Here is a 24,209-nt window from a genome sequence, read left to right as displayed (position 1 = left end):
CTCCCTAGACTGAGAGAATAATTTCTAGCAGAGTAAAATCTAGTAAAGAGAGTTTCTGAATCCATTAAAAGAATGTTTCCGTGGCTTCATCTGGTTTTTCAACCTTTTGGTGTTTTTTTTTTTTTTTTTTTTTTTACAGTTTGGGGTTTTTTTCACTTGCTGATTTCATGTTTGACAAGTTGAAGGGTGACATTCACTAGCATACAATATGATTCTAGGGAGCATAACCCTAGCTCTGCTCTCCTCTCTTTGTGGAACCTAAAAGTGCTAGCATTTAAGGCATCTGGGGAAGAAGAAGACCTTTCATAGACCCGTTGCCATGGAAAGAGCATTGATAACCATTTTATACTCTTAATTATTTGGCTTTTTGAGTGCATTGGTTTGACTTAATCGGCCAAATCTTTGTGCTATCTACCTTGTTTTACAAGGCAAGCTGAGTACATATTTGGAAGCCCTAGTAAGGATTTAATGTAAATTATACAATTACACAATTAATAATACAACAAAAATTTTAAGGATAATTTGAATAGTTTTCATATATAAAACAACTTTTTTAAAAATAGCTATTTTCCATAGTGTGATGTTTTTTTCTTATAGTTAATTACATCTCCTGATAATGATGTGTTTGAGTGATATTATAAAGTGTCTTTCATAACTTAATTTTTACAAGAAAGTGTTTCTTAAGGTATAACACTAGATGGTAGTAAAAACTCACTCAGGATATAAGATAAAAGACATTGTTTTATTTATAAGTCCTGTGTTTATCATTGTAGGTTTCTCTATACAGTAGAATTTAAATTTGTAAGTTACTTTAGAAATCTCAGTGACAATAACCTTATATATTATACACATTTATAAAAATTATACTTTTATAAGTTCACTAATTTTCATTATGTTTTCTTTTCCATTGATGTTTTATATCAACATCTTTTATTTTGTTTTTACTTTTTGTTATAGAGATAGAAGTCTTATAATATTGCACATTCAGAGTACCTCATTTTGGTTGGAGTAAATATTGCAAACTGAATATGTTATTAAAGTTCTAAATATAATAAATACACTGAATACATGTTATTAAAGATCTAGCATTGGGGAAGAGAATCAAATTTGAATTCATTTTAAGAACTTGAATTCTTAGAGAACTATTTGAGAAGGTATGTTTTCATTTTATATTTCACAGTTGTAATAATTCAGATTAAAAATTTGATAGTACCAGTAAAACCATTTGGCCAAATGTTCTTTGATGCTATCACATTAGACCAATGTAGAGTGGGCTGGTGTTACTTTTGGGTTTTGACGAGATCTTTTTGGAATCTCTCCTAAACAACAAAAAAAAATCAGCTATTTTAAACTGAAAAGAAAAGAGAATTTTTGATTGAAATAAAATTCTGTGTATAGGAATCTACTGATCATAAAACATTGCTTTTGTTTCTTATCTGCCTTTAGGAGTGAGTCATAGGCCCTATTGGTCTTCTTTTGTATGTGTTAAGTCAGGAAGCTTGGGCAGATATTTATCATATTTACTAGATTTCGTATGTCAAAAAATCAGTTTAAGTAACTACTCTATCTTGGCACTAGTTAAAAATTAGATTTCTTAGCCTTTGCCAAGTGCTTATTGGATACTTTTGGGCTGAGACAAATTTAACAAATCACATTTGCAAAATATTTTTTTTTTTTGAGTAAAATATTTGTCATCTGCTGTAAATGGTATGTTTAACTATGTCAAGTTTTTTTTATGTTCCTTGGAATAGATATAGAATGTGCCACAAGTATTCCAAATTTTATTTTCCATACTTTTGTTTTTAAGAGCAATCTTTATTAAGTGACTTATTTAAAATTCAGGCCTATTTTAAGGCAATTTTTTTTTTTTGTGAGACCAATGAGAGAAGAGGAATTTAGGTTAAGAAGGAGAAAATAGCATTATTAAATTGTTTGAAATTACATCAATTTGCTAGAATTTAGTTATTCTGAACATTTATTACTAAAATTTAAAAGTTAAAACCAAATCATTTAAACAGTAAAAGCATTCATTCAGCAGTCACGACCAAATACAGAACTATAGTCATTGTCATTATTTAACTGATTTATATTTATTTACTCATGTAAGCTTTCTTCTGACCAGTTGCCTATAGTTTTGGGATTTCTTTCTAATTGGTTGGGAATTAGTATTGGGAGAAGCTCTTCNTACTTTAATGAGGATTTAATGTTATGTTTTCCCCCCCAGTAATGCTGCCTTCTATGTGGCTCTTTATTTCTCTTATTAGCAGATAATAAAGAAAAGTAAAACTAAAATAAAATGTTCAAATACTTTAAAAGGTTGTTGGTTTCGGGGCACCTGGGTGGCTCAGCGTCCGGCTTCGGCTCAGGTCATGATCCCACAGTTTGTATGTTTGAGCCCCGCATCAGGCTCAGTGCTGACAGCTAGCTCAGAGCCTGAGAGCCCCTCTTCGGATTCTGTGTCTCCCTCTCTCTCTGACCCTCCCTGCTTGCGCTCTCTCTCTCTCTTTCAAAAATAAATAAAACATAACAAAAAAATTAAAAAAAATTTGCTGTATATGTTGTAGTGAGTTCTGGCACCAAGCACCCAGAATTGGGCCAGACCTCACAGGTTAAGGGTACAGTCCTCCTCATGCCTGTGTTCTTTTCAGATACCAGCCTCAAGTTTGGGGTTCCTTGGGTTACCATTATGCTCACTAGCTGGCTACAGGTTTGGGGATTTCTAGTATCCTCTGAGGTTTCATAAGTTGCTAGAGTGAATCACAGAACTTAGAAAAGTCTATGCTTATGATTACAGCTTTACTATAGCCAAAGGATATAAATCAGAACGAGCCAATGAAGACACATAATGCAAGGTCTGGGAGAGTTCCAAACGTAATGTTTCCATTGTCCTCGTGTGTATGTATCACCCTCCTGGAGTATTGATATATGACGGTACACAGAAAAAATACTGAATTTCATTTGTTGAAGTTGTGGTAAAAACTGCATAATAAAATTTACCAGTTTTAAGTGTGCAGTACAGTAGTGTTAAATTTATGCATATTGTTGTACAGTAGATCTCTAGAACTTTTCATATTGCAGAACTGAAACTATATCCATTGAGCAATTCCCCCTCTACCCCTTTCTTCAGCCCCTTGCAATCCCCATTCTACTGTCTGTTTTTAAGAGTTTGACTGTTTTAGATACAGTCAAACTTTTGTAAATGGAATCATGTGGTAGTTGTCTTTTTTGTGACTTGTTCATTTCACTTAGCATAATGTCTTCAAGGTTCATCAATGTTGCAGCATGTGTCAGGGTTTCCTTTTTAAAATTTCATTTACTTATTTATATTTTATTTTTTATATTTTTCAAGTTTATGTTGAGAGAAAGAGTACACATGTGAGTCGGGGAGGGACAGAGAGAGAGGAGAGAGAGAATCTTAAATGGGCTTCATGCTGTCAGTGCAGAGCCCAAAGTGGGGCTTTATCCCATGAGCTGTGAGATCATGACCAGACCTAAAGTCAAGAGTCAGGATACTTAACCAACTAAGCCACCCAGGTGCCTCGGGATTTCCATTTTTTAAAGGCTGGATATATTCGTGTGTGTGTGTGTGTGTGTGTGTGTGTGTATTTTTCTTATTTTCTTTATTTTTTATCTCTTGATGGACATTCAGGTTTCTTCCTCCTGACTATTGTGAATAATGTTGCAGATAATGTAGGTATGCAGATATCTATTGAGATAACCATTTTTCAGTTCTATTGGATGTATACCTGGAAGTGGGATTGCTGGATCATATGGTAATATGGTGTTTTAAGTTTTTGAGGACCCTTGCTCCTGTTTTTCACAATGGTTATACTATTTTACATTTCTACCAACACGGCACAACAGTTCAGTTTTTCCATATCCTTATCAATGCCTTTTTTTTTTGGACAGAAGTTATTCTAAAGGGTTAGAGGTAATATCTCACTGTGGTTTTGATTTGCAGTTCTCTAGTGATTAATGATAATGATCACCCTTTCATATACTTGTTAGCCATTTGTATTTTGTTATGGAGTGACTGTTTATCCCCCCACCCCAGTTCATATTTTGAAGCCCTAAGCCCTACTACGATGATATATGGAAATGAGGCCTTTGGTAATTATGTTTAGGTGAGGTCATGTTGGTACTGTGAAGTGGAATGCTCCTATAACAAATACATAAAAACAATGAAGTAGCTTTGGAATGGGTAATGGGAATAAGCTGGAAGAGTCTTGAGGAATGTGGTAGAAAAAGTTTGTATTATTACAGAGGGACTTTTAAAGGTGCTGGCGAGGACTCAAAGAAAAAAGCTATAGAGAAAAACTCCATCTTCTTAGAGAGTATATAAATAATCATGAATAGAATGTTGGTAGAAATATGGATAGATATTGATATGGAAAGATCATTCTTTTGAGGTCTCAGACTGAAAGGATGAATGATAGAAAAAAAAGGTGATCCTTCTTAGGAAGTAGCAAAGAACTTGACTAAATTGTGTTTACATTCTAGTGTTTTGTGGAAGGTAGAGCCTGAGGGATGAATGTTTAGCTGAGGAGATTTTTAAGCATAGTATTGAGGAGGCAGCTTGGTTCCTTCTGACTACTTATAGTAAACTTTGAGAAGAGAGAAACTAATTGAACAAGTGATAGTTAAGCTCAGCAAAAAGGAATCAGAATTTAAAGATTTGGGAAATTCTCAGCCTGCTAAAATGCTAAATGATAAGAAAGCTATTTGCAAAAGAATATGAAGAATATGGCTGAATAGCCATTTGATAAGGAGATTAGTATGGCTGTGAACCATGAACTGTGAGAAATAAATACCTGTTATTTACACCACACAGTTTACTGTACTTTGTTATACTACGATAAGCTGATGAAGTTCTACGTCGTCTTTGGAGAAATGTCTATTCAAGTCCTTTGCACATTTTTAAATTGGATTGTTTGGTTTTTAGTTGTTGAATTTTAGTTCTTTATATATCCTTAATATTAATCTCTTATCAATCATAATGGTTTGCAACTACATTCTCCCACTCTGTAGGTTGCCTTTTCACTCTCGGTTGTTTTTTACATCATTGAAGTTTTTAAGTTTGATGTAGTCCAGTTTGTCTCTTTTTACTTTTATTGCTTGTGATTTGATGTCTTATCCAAGAAATTATTGCCAAGTACAGTGTCAGGAAGTTTTCCCCCTGTTGTCTTCTAGGATTTTTGCTGTTTTTGGTCTTCCATTTCAGTCTTTAATCCATTTTGAGTTAGTTTTTGTTTGTGGTGTAAAGTAAGGGTCTCTCTTCATTAATTTGCACTTGGATATTCAGTTTCTCCAATACCATTGTTGAAGAGACTATCCTTCCCCCATTGTATAGCAGTGACACATTTATCAGAGACTGTTTGACTATATATGAGGACTTACTTCTGTGTTTTCTGTTCTGTTCCGTTGGTTTATATGTCTGTCTTTAGGCCAGAACCAGTTTTGATTACTATAGCTTTGTAATGTGTTTGAAACCAGGANACACATTTATCAGAGACTGTTTGACTATATATGAGGACTTACTTCTGTGTTTTCTGTTCTGTTCCGTTGGTTTATATGTCTGTCTTTAGGCCAGAACCATACAGTTTTGATTACTATAGGTTTGTAATGTGTTTGAAACCAGGAACTATTTTTTCTCAAGATTATTTTGACTATTCAGGGTCCTCAGAGAGTCCATATGAATTTTAAGGGTTTTTTTCCCATTTTTTCAGAAAAGGGATAATGGGAAAAATACTGTTTTGGGAAAAAGTGCCAGTAGGGATTGCATTTAATCTGTAGATTGCTATGTGTAGTATTGGACATTTTAAAAATACTGCGTCCGACTTTCGCTTAGGCCATGATCTAGCGGTTCGTGGGTTCAAGCCCCGCGTCGGGCTCTGTGCTGACTGCCAGCTCAGAGCCTGGAGCCTGTTTCAGTCTGTGACTCCCTCTCTCTCTGACCCTCCCCTGCTCACGCTGTCTCTCTCTCTCCCCTAGAAATAAATAAAAAAAATTAAAAAATAAAATAAAATAAAATAAAAATACTAAGTCGTCCAGTCAGTATCTTTCTGTTTGTGTCCTGTTCAGTTTCATTCAGCACTGGGATACAGTTTTCCTTGTAGAAGTCTTTTATCTTTCTGATTAAATTTATCCTGTTTTATTCTTTTTGATGCTATTGTAAATGGAATCATTTTCTTACTTTCCTTTTCAGATTGTTCAATGTTAGTGTGAAGAAATGCCAGATATATTTGTATGTCGATTTTGTATCCTGTGACTTTGCTGATCTCATTTATTTGTTCTTAGTGTTTTGGAGGTTCTGTAGGGTTTTTATATGCAAGACTACATTGTTAACAGAGGTAATTTTACTTCTTCCTTTCCTGTTTGTATGCCTTTTATTTCTTTTTCTTGCCTGATTGCTCTAGCCAGGACTTCCAAATACTATAGTGAATAAAGTGGCAAGAACGAGCATCTTTGCCTTTTTCCTGATCTTAGAAGGCAGATTTCAAGGTGTTTGGCATTGAGTATGTTGGTTGTGGGTTTTTATATATGGCCTTTCTTATGTTGAGGTAATTCATTCTATTCCTAGTTTGTTGAGTGTTTTTATAGAAGGATGTTGATGTTTTTGAAATGCTTTTTCTGCATTAATGGAGAAGATCATATGGTTTTTTAACTTTGTTCTGTTAATATGGTGAATTATTTTGATTTTTTTAGGTTGAAACGTGATTGCTTTCCAGGAATAAATCCCATTTTGTTCATGATGTGTAATCCTTTCAGTGTGTTACTGAAATTGGTTACTAGTGTTTGCTGAGAGTTTTTGCATTCAGTATTCATTAGGGATATTGGTTAGTAGTTTTCTTACAGTATCTTTGTCAGATTTTGGTATCAAGGCTGGCCTTGCTGAATGAGTTTGGAAGTGTTCCTCCCTCCTCAGTGTTTTGGAAACGTTTGAGAAGGATTGCTGTTAGTTCTTTAAATATTTGGTGGAATTCTTTAGTGATGTTGTTTGGTACTGAGCTTTTCTTTGTTGGGAAGTTTTTAATTACTCATTTAATCTCCTTATAATATGTTCAGCTTTTCTTCATGACTCATTTTTGGTGGATTGTATGTGTCTAGGAATTTATCCATTTCTTCTAGGTTATCCAATTTGTTGGCATGTAATTATTCATGGTAATCTCTTACCTTTTTGTTTTTGTGGCATCCATTTGTAATGTCTTCTCTTTCACTTCTAATTTTTGTTTTTGAGTTTTTTCTTCTTAGTTTACCTAAGGGTTTGTAAATTTTGTTGATCTCTTCAGCAAACCAACTCTTAGTTTTATTAATTTTTTCTGTTCTATTTTCTTTTATTTGTATCTGCTCTAATCTTTATCATTTCTTTCTTTCTGCTAACTTTGGGTTTAGTTTGTTCTTTTTCTGGTTCCTTGAGTTGTTAAAAAAAATCCGTGAGCTGGCTGCTTTTCCCCAACTTGTGAGAGCTATGTTGGCTTCTTTCTGCAGTGGTATAAGTTCTATGGTGCTTCCCTAACTGCTGAGCTCTCCTAGGCAATTAGACTATGCTTTTCTCAGTCAGTTTTCCAAGTTAGGTAAGACAGGAACCAGTTCCTTCAATAGTCCCCCAAAAAGCAAAAGTGTTGGATGCACATTCCACTTTCCCCTTTCCTTTCCAAGGGAGAAGCACAGTATTGGGCTATTTCTCTTGATCTTAAGCTGTGTCAACCTAGAGGAGGGGCTGACTTGTATGAAATGAAATGGCTTTTTCTTTTTTTTAACTTGTTTCATTGCAGTTGAACCTAAGATACTATGGATTCCTAACTGGTTTCTGGCATTCTCATAGAGATTTATTTTCCTAAAATGGAATAAAAAATTCAGATCATATATTATTGTTAGTGTTTCTGTGGGAGAACAAGTCTAGTGCTTCCTATTCTACCATTTTTTTTTTTTTAATGTCTTATTTATTTTGAGAGAGAGAGCGAGCGTGAGCAGGGGAGGATCAGAGAGAGAGGGAGACACAGAATCTGAAGACAAATCCAGGCTTTGAGCTAGCTGTCAGCACAGAGCCCGACACGGGGCTGGAACCCACGAACTGTGAGATCATGACCTGAGCCGAAGTCAGATGCTTAACCGACTGAGCCACCCAGGCACCCCTCCTATTCTACCATCTTGGTGAATCTGATGTCCACAATTTTTGGGGGGTGCTTTATTAAATAGGTATGGTGGATTAAATCATTGACCACTTGGTTGAGCTTAAACTCCAGATCCCCTTTCCTTCCAGAAGGTTGGGCTGATACCATGTGGCTCAAAGCTCCGCACCTCTAATCACAGTGTTTGCGTTTCTGTCCTTTGCCTACCTGAGTCATCTCCTTTGTATTAACTGGGGGGCCTACCATGAGTCACCTCATTAGCATAAACTCTAAGTTGTACTGGATTGTTTAAAGGTTGCCTTTCAGACACTGGAGAGAAAGTCCAGCCCAATTCTTTATTACATATGCATATTGAAATCTAATCACATGATGTAAAATTTAAAGGATATGAAGATGTACAAGGAAATATCCATCTCCCACCCACCCCTATTTCTCAGCCACCCAGTTTTTCCTCCGTGGAGGCTGGTACCATTTTNCGACTAAGCCACCCAGGCGCCCCGGCTGGTACCATTTTTTAAGTCATTTTTTCACCTAAGTAACAATTCTTTTAAAAAGTAATAGGTTCCTCCCTACCCCCTTTGGCTATTGCTTATTTTGAGGATTTGAAGGACTATTTGTTCTCCAAACAGTAATGCATACAATACTATTCCTTTATGTTAAATCTTGAAATGTGTTTGNTCTTTTAAAAAGTAATAGGTTCCTCCCTACCCCCTTTGGCTATTGCTTATTTTGAGGATTTGAAGGACTATTTTGTTCTCCAAACAGTAATGAATACAATACTATTCCTTTATGTTAAATCTTGAAATGTGTTTTTTACTGAAACATACTAGTTGCTGGGATAGAAAAGTGAAAATAGTCCTTTGCTTTTGTTTTTTCTATCCCCATGAAAGTCACCCTTTCTTTTCTCCTGGATTAAGAATACTATGTTCATTGTAAAAAAAAATTTGAGGGGGGATAATAGTGACACATAAGGTAACAAAAGTCTTACCATTTAATATGTTCCCATTGTTTTTCAGTTTGTGTGATTAGTGAGTGGGTGCACATTTAAACATTATGTTAAAAAACCTCACACAGTTGAGAAAATAATCTAGAGTTTTATGTCATTTTTTTCCATATAACACTACTGAGATCATTTTCCTATACATTAGTAATCTTCAGTAATATAGTTTTACCATTTTGTTGTTTTTGCATGTTAAGATTATTTCCAGTTTTGTGCATAAATTAACAAATCTATTAGATTATTTTGCTTTAAGGTTTTTTTCTTGATTGATTTTAAAGGACTTAAAAGTTATTTATTATTTATATCTTACCTTATGTCATTCATGATCATAGTCAAAACTATTGTTTCCAGGTAAGTAGCTTTCTTTTTTATTGACTTGCAGTAGGGCTAGAGCTTATAAAATCAACTTTTATTCATTAGATTTTTTTTTTAAATATCGGTACCTTTTTAAATTATTTTTTAAAATGTCCTTTAAACAATAGTTGTCCTTCAGTTCTTATGGAAAATGTGTAAGTTATATTTTATATATACATATTTATATTAACTTAATTTGGCATAAGTTTTGTGTCTGTTTTTAATCTTTTTGTCTCATAAGTGAGCTATTATCTTCCTCTACTTTTTCACTTCTTTTCCATTATTTCAGTTGAACATTTATAAAGGGATACTGTGCGGGAGATGTAAGGATAAGTCCTCAAGGCAATTTAAAGATAGAAGTGGGAAATGATAGATGCATAAGTCTGATAGTGTGCATAAACAAGTTTTAAAATTTTATCGATGGGTCCAAAAATAAAATCTAGATGTTTTGGCTGTTTCCCCTCTTGCTAGGGTCCTGTATTAATAGGAAGTTCTCAAGGTGGTGTCAACATTGAAGATGTAGCTGCTGAGACTCCTGAAGCCATAGTTAAAGAACCTATTGATATTGTAGAAGGCATTAAAAAGGAGCAAGCTGTCCGGGTATGTTGTATTCTGAAAAATTTCTATCTAGCTTTATTGGATAAGTATAATACTTAAAAGAAAGAGAATTAACTTTGTATAAGTGAAGTGATTGAGAAAACTTTTTTTATAAACATTTTTTAGTGTCAGTGTATGTTAATATCTTGTTTGAAATTGAAGCCTTCAGAAGTATCTACAATATTTTCCTTCATATTTTCTATAAATATTTTAATATCTGTCTTTTAAAAGGAAGGATTATTTTAATTAGCCCCTGTGCCATTGTCATACCTAGTAAAATTAATAATTCCTTGCAATCACTACCAACCCATTCATTCAAATTCCCTTGTCTCAGGTTTTTCTTTTTTTTCTTTTTTCTTTTATAATTTGTGTGAGGGATCCATATAAGGCCTTTCATTGCTATTGGTTATTGTCTCATAGGTCTTTTTTCTAATTTATAGGCTTTCTTTCCCTAAATCTCTTCATCCTTCTTTTGTTTGTTGATGAAACTGGGGTGATTATGCTTTATTGTTTATCATAGTCTGGATTTTACATACCCATGGTGGCATTTAATATGTTCCAATCTTCCCTTTATTTTCTGTAAATTATATGGAATGGTAGGGACACTGTCTTATATATCTCTATAATAGATCAGTGATTTTTTTGGAGGGAAGTGGTTGATGGGTACTTTTGAGAATCTGATGAGAGCTATGAGCTTTTAGTGTCTGCACATAAACAATAAATTTTGCCTATAATTTAACTAGTTTTCTGTGCTGTCTTTTTGTGTGCTTCTTCTCCCCTTTCTATCCACCACCCCCTCCAAAAAAACCCTGACCATGAAGTTTAATACCATAGCCTGTGAGAGTTGATTGATAAGGTTGGTAATACTGCTATTAAATTAAATTGATTAGTTTGGATATGAAAAATAAGTGAGCCATCTTAAAAGAAAAGTTTGAATGAAAGTAACATGTTTTAGTGGGAAACTCTTTCAAAATAAGTTTATGATATTGAAGTACAGTAGAGCAGGAATTTTTGACTAGCACAAAAGTTTAAGGAGACAGTGAAATTAACCTGGTAAAGTCATTTAAGCAAAAGAATGGTATAAATATTTAAAGGAGACAGAGACTTGATTCATTAGGTAGTTATGTGAGAGTGATGGCTGGACAGTTAAATTTAGATGAGAAAGAATACTTGATTTCCAAGAACACTTGAAGGAATAATCTACTAAGATTACAGCTTTTTGCATGAAGAGCAGAAATGCACAGTGTTTGCCAAATTAATGTCTTTCTAGGTTGATCAGAATTCTCTTGCAGTTCTCAAATGTTTCGATATAAAATGGTGAACTATAACCTAGTGAAAATCTTTCTTAGTGAAATAATATTTAATTTTTTCCCATTTGTTATTCTTTATATGAAGTAAGTCTTCATTGAAAATGACATTTTTAAGGCTGATTATCCTCTTTATTTATTTATTGGTATTTGACTTTTTTGCAAAAATCATATCCACCTTTAAAGAATTTAAGATTTTCTCTAATTAAAATTCAAATGTGTTGCAGCCTTCAGTAGGGATTAGAAAAGAGGAAAACCTCATTCGTTGTGTTTTTGAGCAATGGCAGCAGTTAGAATAAACATACAGGCATGGAGCTTCTGTATCAGTGGCTCACAATTGCTTATGGAACTTCAAAAATTACGAATGGCTTGGTCCACTGTCAGACTTGTGTACCAGAACTTCTAGTTTGCGACCTTGGTATGTGTATTTTTTTNAGGCTGATTATCCTCTTTATTTATTTATTGGTATTTGACTTTTTTGCAAAAATCATATCCACCTTTAAAGAATTTAAGATTTTCTCTAATTAAAATTCAAATGTGTTGCAGCCTTCAGTAGGGATTAGAAAAGAGGAAAACCTCATTCGTTGTGTTTTTGAGCAATGGCAGCAGTTAGAATAAACATACAGGCATGGAGCTTATGTATCAGTGGCTCACAATTGCTTATGGAGCTTCAAAAATTACGAATGGCTTGGTCCACTGTCATACTTGTGTACCAGAACTTCTAGTTTGCGACCTTGGTATCTGTATTTTTTTAAAAATTTCTTGGAGAGGGGGCAAGATGGCGGAGAAGTNATAGCCATTTTAAAAATAGAAGTTGCATTATTGTAGCCTAAATTTTTCTTGATACTTTATATTAACTATATTACTTGATTTTATTTCAAGTCACTTTGGACATTTTAATCTCTTAAACATTTGTAGATCATCTTTCGCTTGTATACTTACAATTAGTTACATTATTTGTTATAGAAATTGATTTTTAGTTGGTCTTTTATATGATTGTATAAAAAAGAATGAATAAATTCTCTTGTGATCATAGAGGTAGTTTATAAAACTAAAAAAAAAATTGGATTTTTTATAAAGAGCAAAGGCTGATGCACATTTTCAAAATGAAATATGTTCAGTGAAGGAGAATTATTTGTATAAAAGTTTTTTGTTTTATTCATTTTTTTGCTTATGTAATAATAACATTGAAAGCAAGACTCCTGAATGACTTTCAGCTGTGAAATTCTATAGCCATATTCTGTTGCTAAGGGAATGTCTTTAAGTCTCTTAAAAACCAATTTTTTCCCTTTGTATTTTAGTTTATCTTTTCTTTGTATGCATTTCTATATATTTTGAAGGAGTTTGTTGTTGTTTTTTTTCTTCTGATTAAGGGCATTTTATATTTATTACAGAAAATTTGCAAAGTACCAAGAAGCATAGGTAGGTTGGAAAAAACTCCTATAATCTCATTACCTACCATCCTTTTTTTTTTTTTACGTTTATTTATTATTTATTTTGGGAGAGAGATAGAGCAAGTGGGGAGGAACAGAGAGGGAGGGAGAGAGAGAGCCCCAAGTAGGCTCCACACTGTCAGCACAGATTTATATTTGTATAAAAATCTTTGCAGCCTTGATTAGCTTTCATATAGATTCTTAGAAGTAGAATTTTGGGATTAAGAGTAATGATATTTTAACATGTTTGATTATTGGGTCAGGATGATAACATTTTGAGGTGTATTTTGTCAGATAATTGTCTGGAAAAGTTGTTCTAACATACATAGTGTCCATTTCAATGCCTACTTGTGCTAGAAATGAGTGTTATCTTGGTTTTCAACTCTGTCAAACTGCTAATCAGGACATGAGTCTTATTTTTCAATTCTTTGATTATTTGTGATGTTGAGAATTTTTCATGTTTATCGGACATAAATTTTCCACAGTAGACTGCAGAGTTTCTCTTGATGTCCTTTGGTAACTGTGTTAGCTCCTAGTGGTTGCTGTAACAAATTACTACAAACTAGGTGTCTTAAAAAAAAAAAACAGATACTACTTTGAGAGTTTTGGAAGGCAGAAGTCCAAAATTAGTGTCACAGAATTCAAGGTACTCCCTCTAGAGGCTCTAGGGAAGCCTCCATTCTTAGCTTTTTGTAACTTGCGGTATTCTGTGGTTTGTGGTCACCATTCCAGTCTGCTTCTGTGGTCCATTGCTTCTTCCTCTCCTGTGTGTATCCAAATTACCTCTGCCTCTCTCTTATAAAATCACTTGTGATGTAATTTAGGGCCATTCTAGATAAGCCAGGAAAATCTTTTCCTTTTCCTTATTTTAATCACATCTATAAAAATTTTAACATATAAGGTAATATTCACAGGTTCTTATGTATCTTTGGGTGGCCATTATTTAGCTTATTATAGTACTCAAAAGAAACATGGATAGTTTTTCTTATTAATTTGATGAGGTCTTTATTTATTGAAAATTTATTTTGAAGAATATTTTTGATTTGAAGAATATTTTTACTGGACATACAAATCTAGCTTGATATATCTTTTTTTGTCCTTTCAAATACTTTCTCCCCCATTCTTCCTTCTCCTTCCAATATTACATGTTAGATAACTTCATACTGTTTAACAGGTTACTTTCCACCCCCCAGATTAGATAACATCTGTTTATTTATCTTAAAGTTCATTGATCCATCTCTAATAAATACATTGTTAAGCCTATCCAGTGAACTTTTCATTTTAGGTATTAAACTTTCTAGTTCTAAATTTTCCTTTTTATTATAGTTTTATTTGCTACTAGGGTACCTATCTGGTCCTTAATTATGGCCATATTTTTCTTTAAATCCTTAAACATATTTAAAATAACTTTCACAGTCTTCTGATTCTAAATCTGAATCATATTAGGTTTGGTTTTCTTGACTCCTTTTTCTCTTTACCATTGGTCACATTCTTCTGTTTTTCTTTCATGGATCTAATAACTTTTAGTTGTATCTGGATATTTTGTAAAATACGGTTTAGAGACAAAATTCTTTTATCTTCCCCTGGAAGAATGTTGATTTTTATTGTCATTTGTAGTTAACTTAGCTGCACTTGAAACTTTGTCTCATGTTGGGCAGGCTTCTGGGCTGAAACTGATCAGTTCTTTCAGCCTTTTATCAGGTATAACAGTGAGAATGCTGTAGTTATATCAGAGTGAGAAAGGGATAAAGCACTGAAAGGTGAAGTTGGGAGAGGTGACCTTCATATGAGTCATTTTGGTAGAGTGCTGGAGGTATTACTTGATTAGAATGGATTTAAGGGAGGATTGCAGGAGAAAAATTTGTCCGATGAGTTTAGGCAAAGATACTGGCAGATATAAATATTTTATGTTTCATAGGCCACAAATGATGCTTCATATTTTTGTTATTCTCCTTCTTTCTTCCTCAGAACCCATTAAAATATGTAAAAATGTGAAACCCATTGTTTGCTCACAGGCGATACCAAACAGGCATAGGCCATATCTGACCAATGGGCCATATTGTTTTTTTGCTGACCCTTGGTTTAAACAGAAAATTTGTTCAAGAACTTCTGCTGTATATGAAGAGAAGGATAAGGGTGAAGAGGTGGTGAAATGTTTTTTAAGGTGGGAAAAATAACAGCATTTTTACAAGTTGTTGGGATTTAGCCAGTAGGTAAAGGGGGCACTTTATAATGCAGGAAAGATAGAATTGCTGGAATAATGTATTTGAGTAAGTGAGAGGCATTGGGGTCCAGGGCACAAGGTTAGCTAGGTGCATGGATGGCTAATTTTTTGTAATTTTAAAACAAATTTTAAGTGTTTTTGAAGAGTTTTTTTTCCCTCTTTTATCTGTTATCACCTGTCCAGGGTGGATGTAGGACTACTAACTTTGACGGAGCAGTTTTAATTCCCAAATATTCTTTTTAATAAACAGTTTGAACACATTGTGAACATAAATTGAAATACTTTGAATGAGTAACAAAACCTAAATTTCCCCTAAACTAAGAACTACTATTGGTTAGTTTATTGTGTCTGTCTTAAAATTAAGATCACCTTCTATTTCTTCCTTCACAGTGCTGTGCATGGATGCAAAGATCAATTTTGACTCTAATTCTGCTTATCGTCAGAAGAAAATCTTTGACTTACAGGACTGGACCCAGGAGGATGAAAGGGACAAAGATGCAGCTAAGGCAGATCTCAATTACATTGGCCTTGATGGAAATATAGGCTGTCTAGGTACTGTGTGTTGTTTAAATTTGGATTGGCTGCGCTTAGTTTCTCTTCTCTGGGTTTGTTGCTTATACAAATCATTTTCCCCTCTTGATAGTAAATGGTGCTGGTTTGGCTATGGCCACAATGGATATAATAAAACTTCATGGAGGGACTCCAGCGAACTTTCTTGATGTTGGTGGTGGTGCTACAGTCCATCAAGTAACAGAAGCATTTAAGCTTATCACTTCAGATAAAAAGGTAAGGTCAAGGTGTATGTTTTAAAATTTGAATGATGAGAAGTAATTTGATTAGTTAGTAGATGTGGTCACTACAGTAGTAGAGTGTTATAATTCAAAAGACATCGCTAGTTTGGCAAAAGCCCCTGAAATCAATGCAGTAAAAGTTAACTAGAAAAAAAAGATAAAGTCCCACTGTAATTTAGAGAACAAGATGAAGATATTTAGATGGTATTAGGCGATACTATAAATGGTAGTGATCTGGTATGGAAGCCATTCCTGTGGAAAAATTCTGGAGATACTAGTTGACCGTGAAAGCCCAGAAGTCTCAAAAATCTACAAAGCTACAATGAAGAAAATTAAAATTATTTTAAATTCTACTCAGAGATAATTTTTGTAACTGTTGACTTGATCGTTTTTTTCTTGACTTATTAATGCTTGTATATTTCACATACACACAATTTCTCATACTCACACTTCCTATCATCCTCTCTCTGTCTGCATATATATCTTTATAGAAACAACTTTATTAAGATATAATTCACATGCCATCTAGTTCACCCATTCATATATATCTCTCAAAATACGTATTTTGAATTTTTTGGAGAACATATGTTGAACCACTTTTTGCATTCATTCAGGTGTGCTTGTAAATCATTCATTTTAATGAATTTATGAAATCTGTCATATATAGATATGCCATAAATTCGAACTCTGACTTTATAAATGACTATCAGAATACAAAGGATGTGAAACATCCAAAAGATAGACATATTATCAATCATTTTTTAAAGAAGTATATCTACTATGTGGCCAATTTGGTTTTATAAGACTTAATGGAAAAATAAGATAGGGGTTGCCATGGAACTAGTTTTATTGAATTTAGAACTGAGAATTCTTCATTGGTAAGGATAATTTCTTACTGTTTCATCTTCCTGTGGTTGGAATAATTCTCAGTACACACAGAGGTCGCTGGTAAGTATTTATTATTGATGATGCTGACAATGTACATTTTTACTTGTGCTATTAGACTCTAGAATTGTTTTTAAAAATCTAATTTACCATTCTTTGAGCCTATAGAATTATTTGCCATATTTAGTTTTACAAAAAGCATTGACCTAAAATGAGAAACAAAAGTGCTTTATTTCCCTTGTTTAATAACTATTCAAAAAAAGTTAACAAATCTTATTGGAACTATATTTCTGTGGCTGCTTTTGGCATAAACTCTAAAAAGTAGAGTATTATCTAATTATTTACCTGTTGAGTACTTACTAATGTGAACTAGAATTCTAATTATTTTTCTAGGTATGGCTTTTAGGGTCTAGGTACAAGAATAGAGAAAAGCATATGAAGACTTTCAGTGTTGTGGGCTTACAGAAAGGGCATTGGAGTTGGAAACAGGCCAGGAACCCAGGGAGACAATGTAGATAGCATTGAAGTAGCTATATACTTATTATGTCTCTTTGTGTTAGGCACTGAACTTGCATTTGGAAATTCATGGTCACTTTGCTCAAGGCATCTATAGTCTGACAGGGGTGATAAACTGAGTGTAGTGCTGGGGAAGAACAGAAGACAGTGCCAGTAACTGGGAGAATCGGGGTGGCCTTCACTGAATGAATGATTCCTTGAGCTGTCTTGAGAAATTGAATGAGCTAGGCAAGAGAAAGAATATGCAAAGGTGTATAGAGTCCAAAGAAGACCACTGTGTTTCTGGAATGGTTAAGATGCATATGTGTAAGAATATACCATTATTGAAATGAATGATTAATGTTGGCAAGTGAGACCACACTGTAAAGATCTTTGTATCTGTAGTTAGTTTGGATTTTAACCCCTTACCATTATCTATATATATCATATATGTGTGTATACATGTATGTATACATATATGTATATCTCCATCCCCTCTTTATTTATTAATTATATACATATATTTAAAAGAAGGTAACTCTGCTACTATAAGGTGAAATGGAGAGAAGAGAGGCATTGTCAGGAGAGATCAATTTGGTTGTTACACCTGCTTGTTCAGAAAATATTAGGAGGTCTGGACAAAGGCAGTGTCAGTAAGAAGAAAGCAAAGAAACCTGATTTAGAGGCATTTCTGAAATAGAATCATTAAATTCTTTTTTTTCCTTTTTTGTTGGGAGGCCATAGAGAAGGGTTGGTTGGGTTAACTTTAGGACTTTTGTTTGGAGGGAATCATTGGGTGGTGATACTTTGTGCTGTCAGAGGCAAAGTAGGTATTTCTGAATGAATGTGTTAGTTTGGGTTGTGATGACTGTATCTAGCAGGCAGTGGTAAGGATACTCTACTTCCTGTAATGGTTGGGTGTGTATTTGAGAGTCCTCAGTACTTTGAGAAAAGTTGAAGTATTAGGAGTTGGTAAGAGACCCGTGTTGGTGAGATGAGGAATCCAAGAATGTAACTTTCTACCCACACTTCCCACCTCCTACCCCCCCGCCCCTGAAGTTGAAAAATTGAGTAGAGCAGGAAGACCCAATAAAAGAGAGAAAAAAGAAACTGGCAGCTGCAGATCAGGAGAAAGTGGTGGCATCCAAGGGCAAGGTGGAGAGTTATGAGAATTAAGGGATGGGCAGTAGTATCCATCTGTAGGAGTGATCAGGCAGAGTAATGATGATTGGGAACCTTATCAAGAACAGTAGGGAGAAGGGGGCAGAGACCAGGTTGTAATGGGTTGAACTGTGATCTAGAATAGAGGGATTGGAGACATCCAGGAGAGATTACCTTTTCAGGGTACTTTTTTCTGAAAGCACAGAAGAACATAGTGTTAGCAGTTGAATGGAGGTGGGGTCAAGGAGAGCTATTTAGTGTATGTTTGCTTGTTTAGAAGACCAGCAGATGAGCTGTTTCTAGCTGGAGAGAGAAGAGATTTGAGGATGAAGAAGAGAGTGAATATAATTAATGGAGTGAAGACCTGGAGGAGACACAACATGTAATAAGGGGATGAGATTAGTTTTCAACTCCTTCTTTGAGGTGTCATGGAGAAAGGAAGGTCATATGCTAAACATTAGAGCCCTTGAAGTGGGATAGGAGACTAATGAGGAAAGTGAGAGGTAGGAGGCAGAACACTAGAGAAAGGGTTGCTGAAAAGTCATTATTGTGCTGCCCTTCAGGTTATGCTAGTGTGTCAGGGTTGTTGTTTTGTTCTAATTGTTTTGCTTTTCCTTGAAGTTGGGGTGAGTAAACTGATTGGTTGAAATCATCCAATAGTGCATTATTTGAAGGGATGGCAGAGGCATACTGGTTTTGACAGATGCAGGGCATGAGGAATTAGGCATGCATTTAACAGTATCATTGGATTGCTGAGCCACAAATTCTGGGCTCTGTAGTGAAGGAAGATCTGCTGAGAGCTGAGAGTCGGGGAAACGAGAACAAGGATGAGGGAGTTCTAATGGGTTTTGATGGAGTTAAAGGTAATAGGTAAAAGGAGAGGAGGTTGAGCAGAGAGTGTGATTTACATAGTTGATCTTTTAGAAATATTCATTCTGGTCAAGGATTTAGCTTTGTTGGTAATAAGTTGAAATGGATTGGAAGTAAAAGTGACATGGTAGAGATCCAGCAACTTTAAGTCTAGAGTGTTAGATGATGCATGTATGGTATTGAAGCTATCCAGAATGAGGTGGGAGGGAGGGAGATGAGAGGGTGCTAAGGTCATTATGAATTCTAGTCTATTTTTTCATTTCTTAAAGGTCTAGAAATAAGAGTGGTAAAGGTAAGGAATGCATATCATAGTTCAGTGTGTTTCAACCTTTTTAATGTCCTGTCATTCACAGAAAATGATATTTCAAAGGGGTACAGGTGATAGATAGAGAAGGTTGCTTACAGTCAGAGGCCACTAGGCCAGAGGTAACTAGCTGTTCCAGAACCTTCCTAGCTGCCCTAAGGGTAGAGGGGAGCAATATCTTGGTATGTCAGTAACCTGTTTGTATCATTTGTATCTCACTAGTTGGAAGCTGTGGTATAGGTGAATGAAGATTTTTTTAAAAATATTTTATTTTTGAGAGAGAGACAGCATGAGTGGGAGAGGGGTAGAGAGAGAGGGGACACAGGATCTGAAGCAGGCTCCGTGTTTACAGCAGCGAGCCTGATGTAGGGCTTGAACTCATGAACTGTGAGATCATGACCTGAGCCGAAACCAAGAGTCTGGCGCTCACCAGCTGAGTCACCCAGGTACTCCTGAACTAAGACTCTTTAAAAAATAAAAAAAATTAAAAAAGATTTTAGGGGAGGAAGTGATTGAAGAACAGTAATTCAGACCTATCAGTGATGATGAAAAAATGCTGATCTGCACAGGCCTTGAAGTTTGGATGTGAAGTGTAGCCAGGAATGGGTATTCAGGAGAAGTTGAGTGATTTTGAGGTTCTGTTTTGTGTGAGAAGTTGGTTGAGTTGATGAGGTTAAATGAAGAACGAATGATAGTCAGGTAGTGAACACTATATTGGAGATCTTGCATGTGACATTATCTTAAATCATGATCTGGGGCAGTCATGGGCTGTGCTTAATAGAAAACAAGTAAATGCAGTCAGGAAATCTTTGGCATATAGGGAGGAGACAAGAGAATATGAGCCAGGTGTTGAAATTACCCAACTTGGGGAGAATAAGTTCTGGTGGGTAGTGGACTGATAAATTTTAATGACAAGAGCTAGAGAGAGTATGATGGTTTGGTCTGAAAATGTTACCATGGAATTAATTTGTATCGTAAGGCACAGACACTAGTATTTTCCTGGGAAGGAAGGATACCTACTCTTTGCTTTTTAAGGCTTAATCTACAAAAAACATTTTGTTCACAGGTACTGGCTATTCTGGTTAACATTTTTGGAGGAATCATGCGGTGTGATGTTATTGCACAGGGCATAGTTATGGCAGTAAAGGATTTGGAAATTAAAATACCTATTGTGGTACGGTTACAAGGTGAGTCTAAAAGATATCTTGCAGCTGTTCCTTGAACTCCGATTGTTTAAAAGTTCCTAATCCCAAGGAGTTCAGTTCATTTAAAATACAGTTTTCAAATAGCTATGTCTTTTAAATAAATGTAACATAATAGGACATTTTTTGTACGTGGGTTTAAAAAAATTTCTGACATGGGGCAAAAAAATTTATAGATTTGCTTGGTATAATATGGCACATTATTTATTTGTTGTTCTTTGTCTTGAAATCTGACTTTCCTGCATTACCAATGACATGGTAAGCCAAGATAGTTCATGAAGTAACTCTGGACTTTTACAGTATTTTCTTTGGTTTCAGAAGCACTTACATTAAGTAATGTTGAATATCTTGAAGTTTCATATTGTGACAGACATTAAATGATTTTGTGTAAATATTTAAAACATCTTTATATTTGCATAACTCATTTCCAGGTACAAGAGTTGATGATGCTAAGGCACTGATAACAGACAGTGGACTTAAAATTCTTGCTTGTGATGACTTGGATGAAGCTGCTAAAATGGTAAATAGGCTGTGCTAATCTAAGGACAAATTTGCAAAGTGTGTAAGATGGTGATAGGTATAAGGGGTCCAGTGCTCCTCATATTTAGCTAAGATACTCATCATTACCAATATTAGCTGGTTCATTTTAGAATCTAAATTAGTTTGTTTGTTTGAGAGAGAGTGCACGCACACATACACATGTGTGGGAGGCAGGGCCTGGGGAGGGGAAGAGAGAGTAGGAGAAAGAGAATCTTAAACAGGCTCCATGCTCAGCACTGAGCCTGATCCAGCCCAGGCCGAATCCCACAATCCTGGTTCATGACCTGAGCTGAAGTCAAGAACCGGATGTTTATCCGACAGAATCACCCAGACACCCATAATTTAATTATTTTTAAAGGATTTTTTGTTTTATATTATATAGATATTACATGGTTCCAAAGTCAGAATTGTAAAACAAGGTATATTCAGAGAATCTAGCTTTTATACTTATTCCTGTTTCTTCCATCCCCACACATAACCACTTTTTAAAGAGGTTTTTAGTTCATCCTTCCAGTTTTTAAAGTGTGTGTGTGTGTATCTCCACTTTCTCACATTATTTGATGGTTACATATATTTTACTTCATTTTTTTTTTACCTAATACTTTGTCTTGGATTACACTCCATAGTAGATGCTCCATAGAGGTGTTTTTAAAATGAGAAATTTTGATTCTTTCCTACCTTTGTTTATAGCTATTTCATGGAATACTCTGGGGCTGTTTGGTTTAATTAGCAATAGGCTTTTGAGATTTGCTAAGTTAGTATGTTACTTCACAAAAATAATAAAGGTCTTATATCCTTCTTTGGAACATACTTTGGGAAAATACTAGTAAATAAAATTAACTGCACTTTAGTGACACAGGGACTTATACTCTATCCTGAGTTTAAATTAAGATTTTGAGCAAGGGAATGGTAGACAGAAAGTGTTTCAGAAAGCATTGTGGACATGGAAAGTAAGTAGAAGAATAGAATCTTGATTAAATAGACTCTGACAGATAAAAGTGAACACTTGGCTTAATTTGTGACTAGTGCTTTTCTACTGACTATGAGGTCATGGAGGTTATAATAGTATTAATGTGAATGTGGTGATGATGATAGTAGCATCTTCTGCTATTTATTATTTATTGTGCATGCAATGCTAAGCTTTCTCTTCAGGTATTCTCTCATTACAAATTTGTTTATATAATTTCTGTTTTTATAGATGTAGAAACAGGCTAAATAAATTATTCATCAAGATCACATGTGATAAACATCAGAATGGGATTTAAACCCAAGGGACTTACCTTTAAAACCTTCTCTTTACTACTCTCTTGGGGACAGGAGAGAAGCTGAAATTGTTGTTTGTTTTTTATTTTGTGTAATATTTTGTATGGTACCAGCTGGCTATTCTTAGATGATAGAGACAACATTGGAATTCAGCTTGACAAAAAGTAAAATACTAACTAACTCCCTAGACCCAAGCTCCTATCCCAATATTGCAAGTTAAGATGTGTACATATTATTTAAACAGATATTTATTTAGATGTGCTTTGCATTGTGTGGCATCCAGCTAAGACAATCACGGTTTCTGTCTTTAAAAGAGAAAATATTTAGGCAATAAAAAAGAGGTATATATATATATATACACACACACATATACATACATATATATATTCCGTTGGAATAGGTATAAAATATTCATCTTCAATCACTTGGAATATATATAAAATCAGAAGGTATTGAACTGAAGCATGAGTTGTGAATAGTGTCAGATTTGACTGTCCTTCAAGAGTGGCAAATGCTTATAAGAGTGTGAAGTGATTTATAACAATGTCAGAATAGCCCAGATGTTTTAAATGAAAAAGACTTAACATGCATTAATTTCATATTCATCAGTAGTTCTCATTTTATGGTTTCATGAAAACAAGAGATAAAAGCTGCTTTGTTTTTTTTCCTTTCAGGTTGTAAAGCTCTCTGAAATAGTGACCTTAGCCAAGCAAGCCCAGGTGGACGTGAAATTTCAGTTGCCGATCTGATCTGAGAACACAGAGGATAACTGAAGGTTTTAAATGTGCTGTAATCGTTAAAAATACTGTGTTCTCTATTATTATTGTTCCTTTTCTCTTGATTGTGTGAAGATTGTAATTGCCAGCTCGGCACAAAAACTTTTAAAAGCATTTGCTCTGCATTTAATTCTGTTCAGAGTGGACTGTTTGTATAAAGAACGTGTAACGCGGTGATCTCTTTTTTTTTGTTCCAACCATCTTTTTTACTTCTACGGAATGTCACTTGCAGTATGCCAGTTTATTGTTAGATACAACATTCTTCATTGATGAGAGTCAAATGAATAAAATAAATATGAAGATAAAGCTTTATTCTTTAGCTCTAGAAATATATCTAATAACTAGCCTCTTTAGTGGAGCAATGTATTAAAACAATGTTTTATATAAGAAGTGTTTATCTTCAGAACCAAATACCTGTATAAATATATCAATTACTATTTATAAACAGAGCCTTCAAACACTCCCCAAACTATTCTTTTAAGTATCTCAGTGAAGTAACTTGTTATTTGAACATTGTTTTAATCATTACAAAACACTGATTACTGTAAGTTTTCATGATCCTGTGGTATTGATAAGAACCTGTAGGTTTGTATCAGATACAGGTATATTCACTAAAGACTTGGCAGACAAAATTAATAATGTCAATTTAAGTTAATAAAAATCTCCCAATGTGACTTGGGTTAATATTGGTTTTTTTTTTTCCCTTTTCTAAGTAAATACAGTAGATGGTGATGTGTTCATCATTGCACTAAATATCTCTTAAGGAACTGATTTGTAGATCATGTCCTGGGGCATGACATTACATATTATGGAGCTATCTACAAATACTTCCCTTGAATTCTGATGTTTATGTTTGAACCATCTAGTATCTTTAA

The 24,209-nt window shown here is 34.5% G+C and overlaps 1 protein-coding gene across 1 annotated transcript in view; it reads left to right on the top strand.

The window, feature by feature from the left end:
• Positions 1 to 24,008, top strand: part of SUCLA2 (succinate-CoA ligase ADP-forming subunit beta) — a 42,302-nt gene extending 18,294 nt beyond the window's left edge. Inside the window, exons 5-10 of the mRNA XM_077778795.1 lie at positions 9,958 to 10,141; positions 15,438 to 15,599; positions 15,691 to 15,833; positions 20,620 to 20,740; positions 21,187 to 21,275; positions 23,233 to 24,008. Coding sequence (XP_077634921.1) covers positions 9,958 to 10,141; positions 15,438 to 15,599; positions 15,691 to 15,833; positions 20,620 to 20,740; positions 21,187 to 21,275; positions 23,233 to 23,307 — 774 coding nt within the window. The 3' untranslated portion in view covers positions 23,308 to 24,008. The remainder of the gene's footprint in view (positions 1 to 9,957; positions 10,142 to 15,437; positions 15,600 to 15,690; positions 15,834 to 20,619; positions 20,741 to 21,186; positions 21,276 to 23,232) is intronic.
• Positions 24,009 to 24,209: the final 201 nt, after the last annotated feature.

This window comes from Crocuta crocuta, unplaced genomic scaffold (assembly GCF_008692635.1).
Source record: "Crocuta crocuta isolate KB4526 unplaced genomic scaffold, BGI_CrCroc_1.0 scaffold586, whole genome shotgun sequence".
NCBI classification, from domain to species: Eukaryota; Metazoa; Chordata; class Mammalia; order Carnivora; family Hyaenidae; genus Crocuta; species Crocuta crocuta.
The sequence above is the reverse complement of the archived record's forward strand: the minus strand, read 5'-3'. Positions and strand labels throughout refer to the sequence as shown.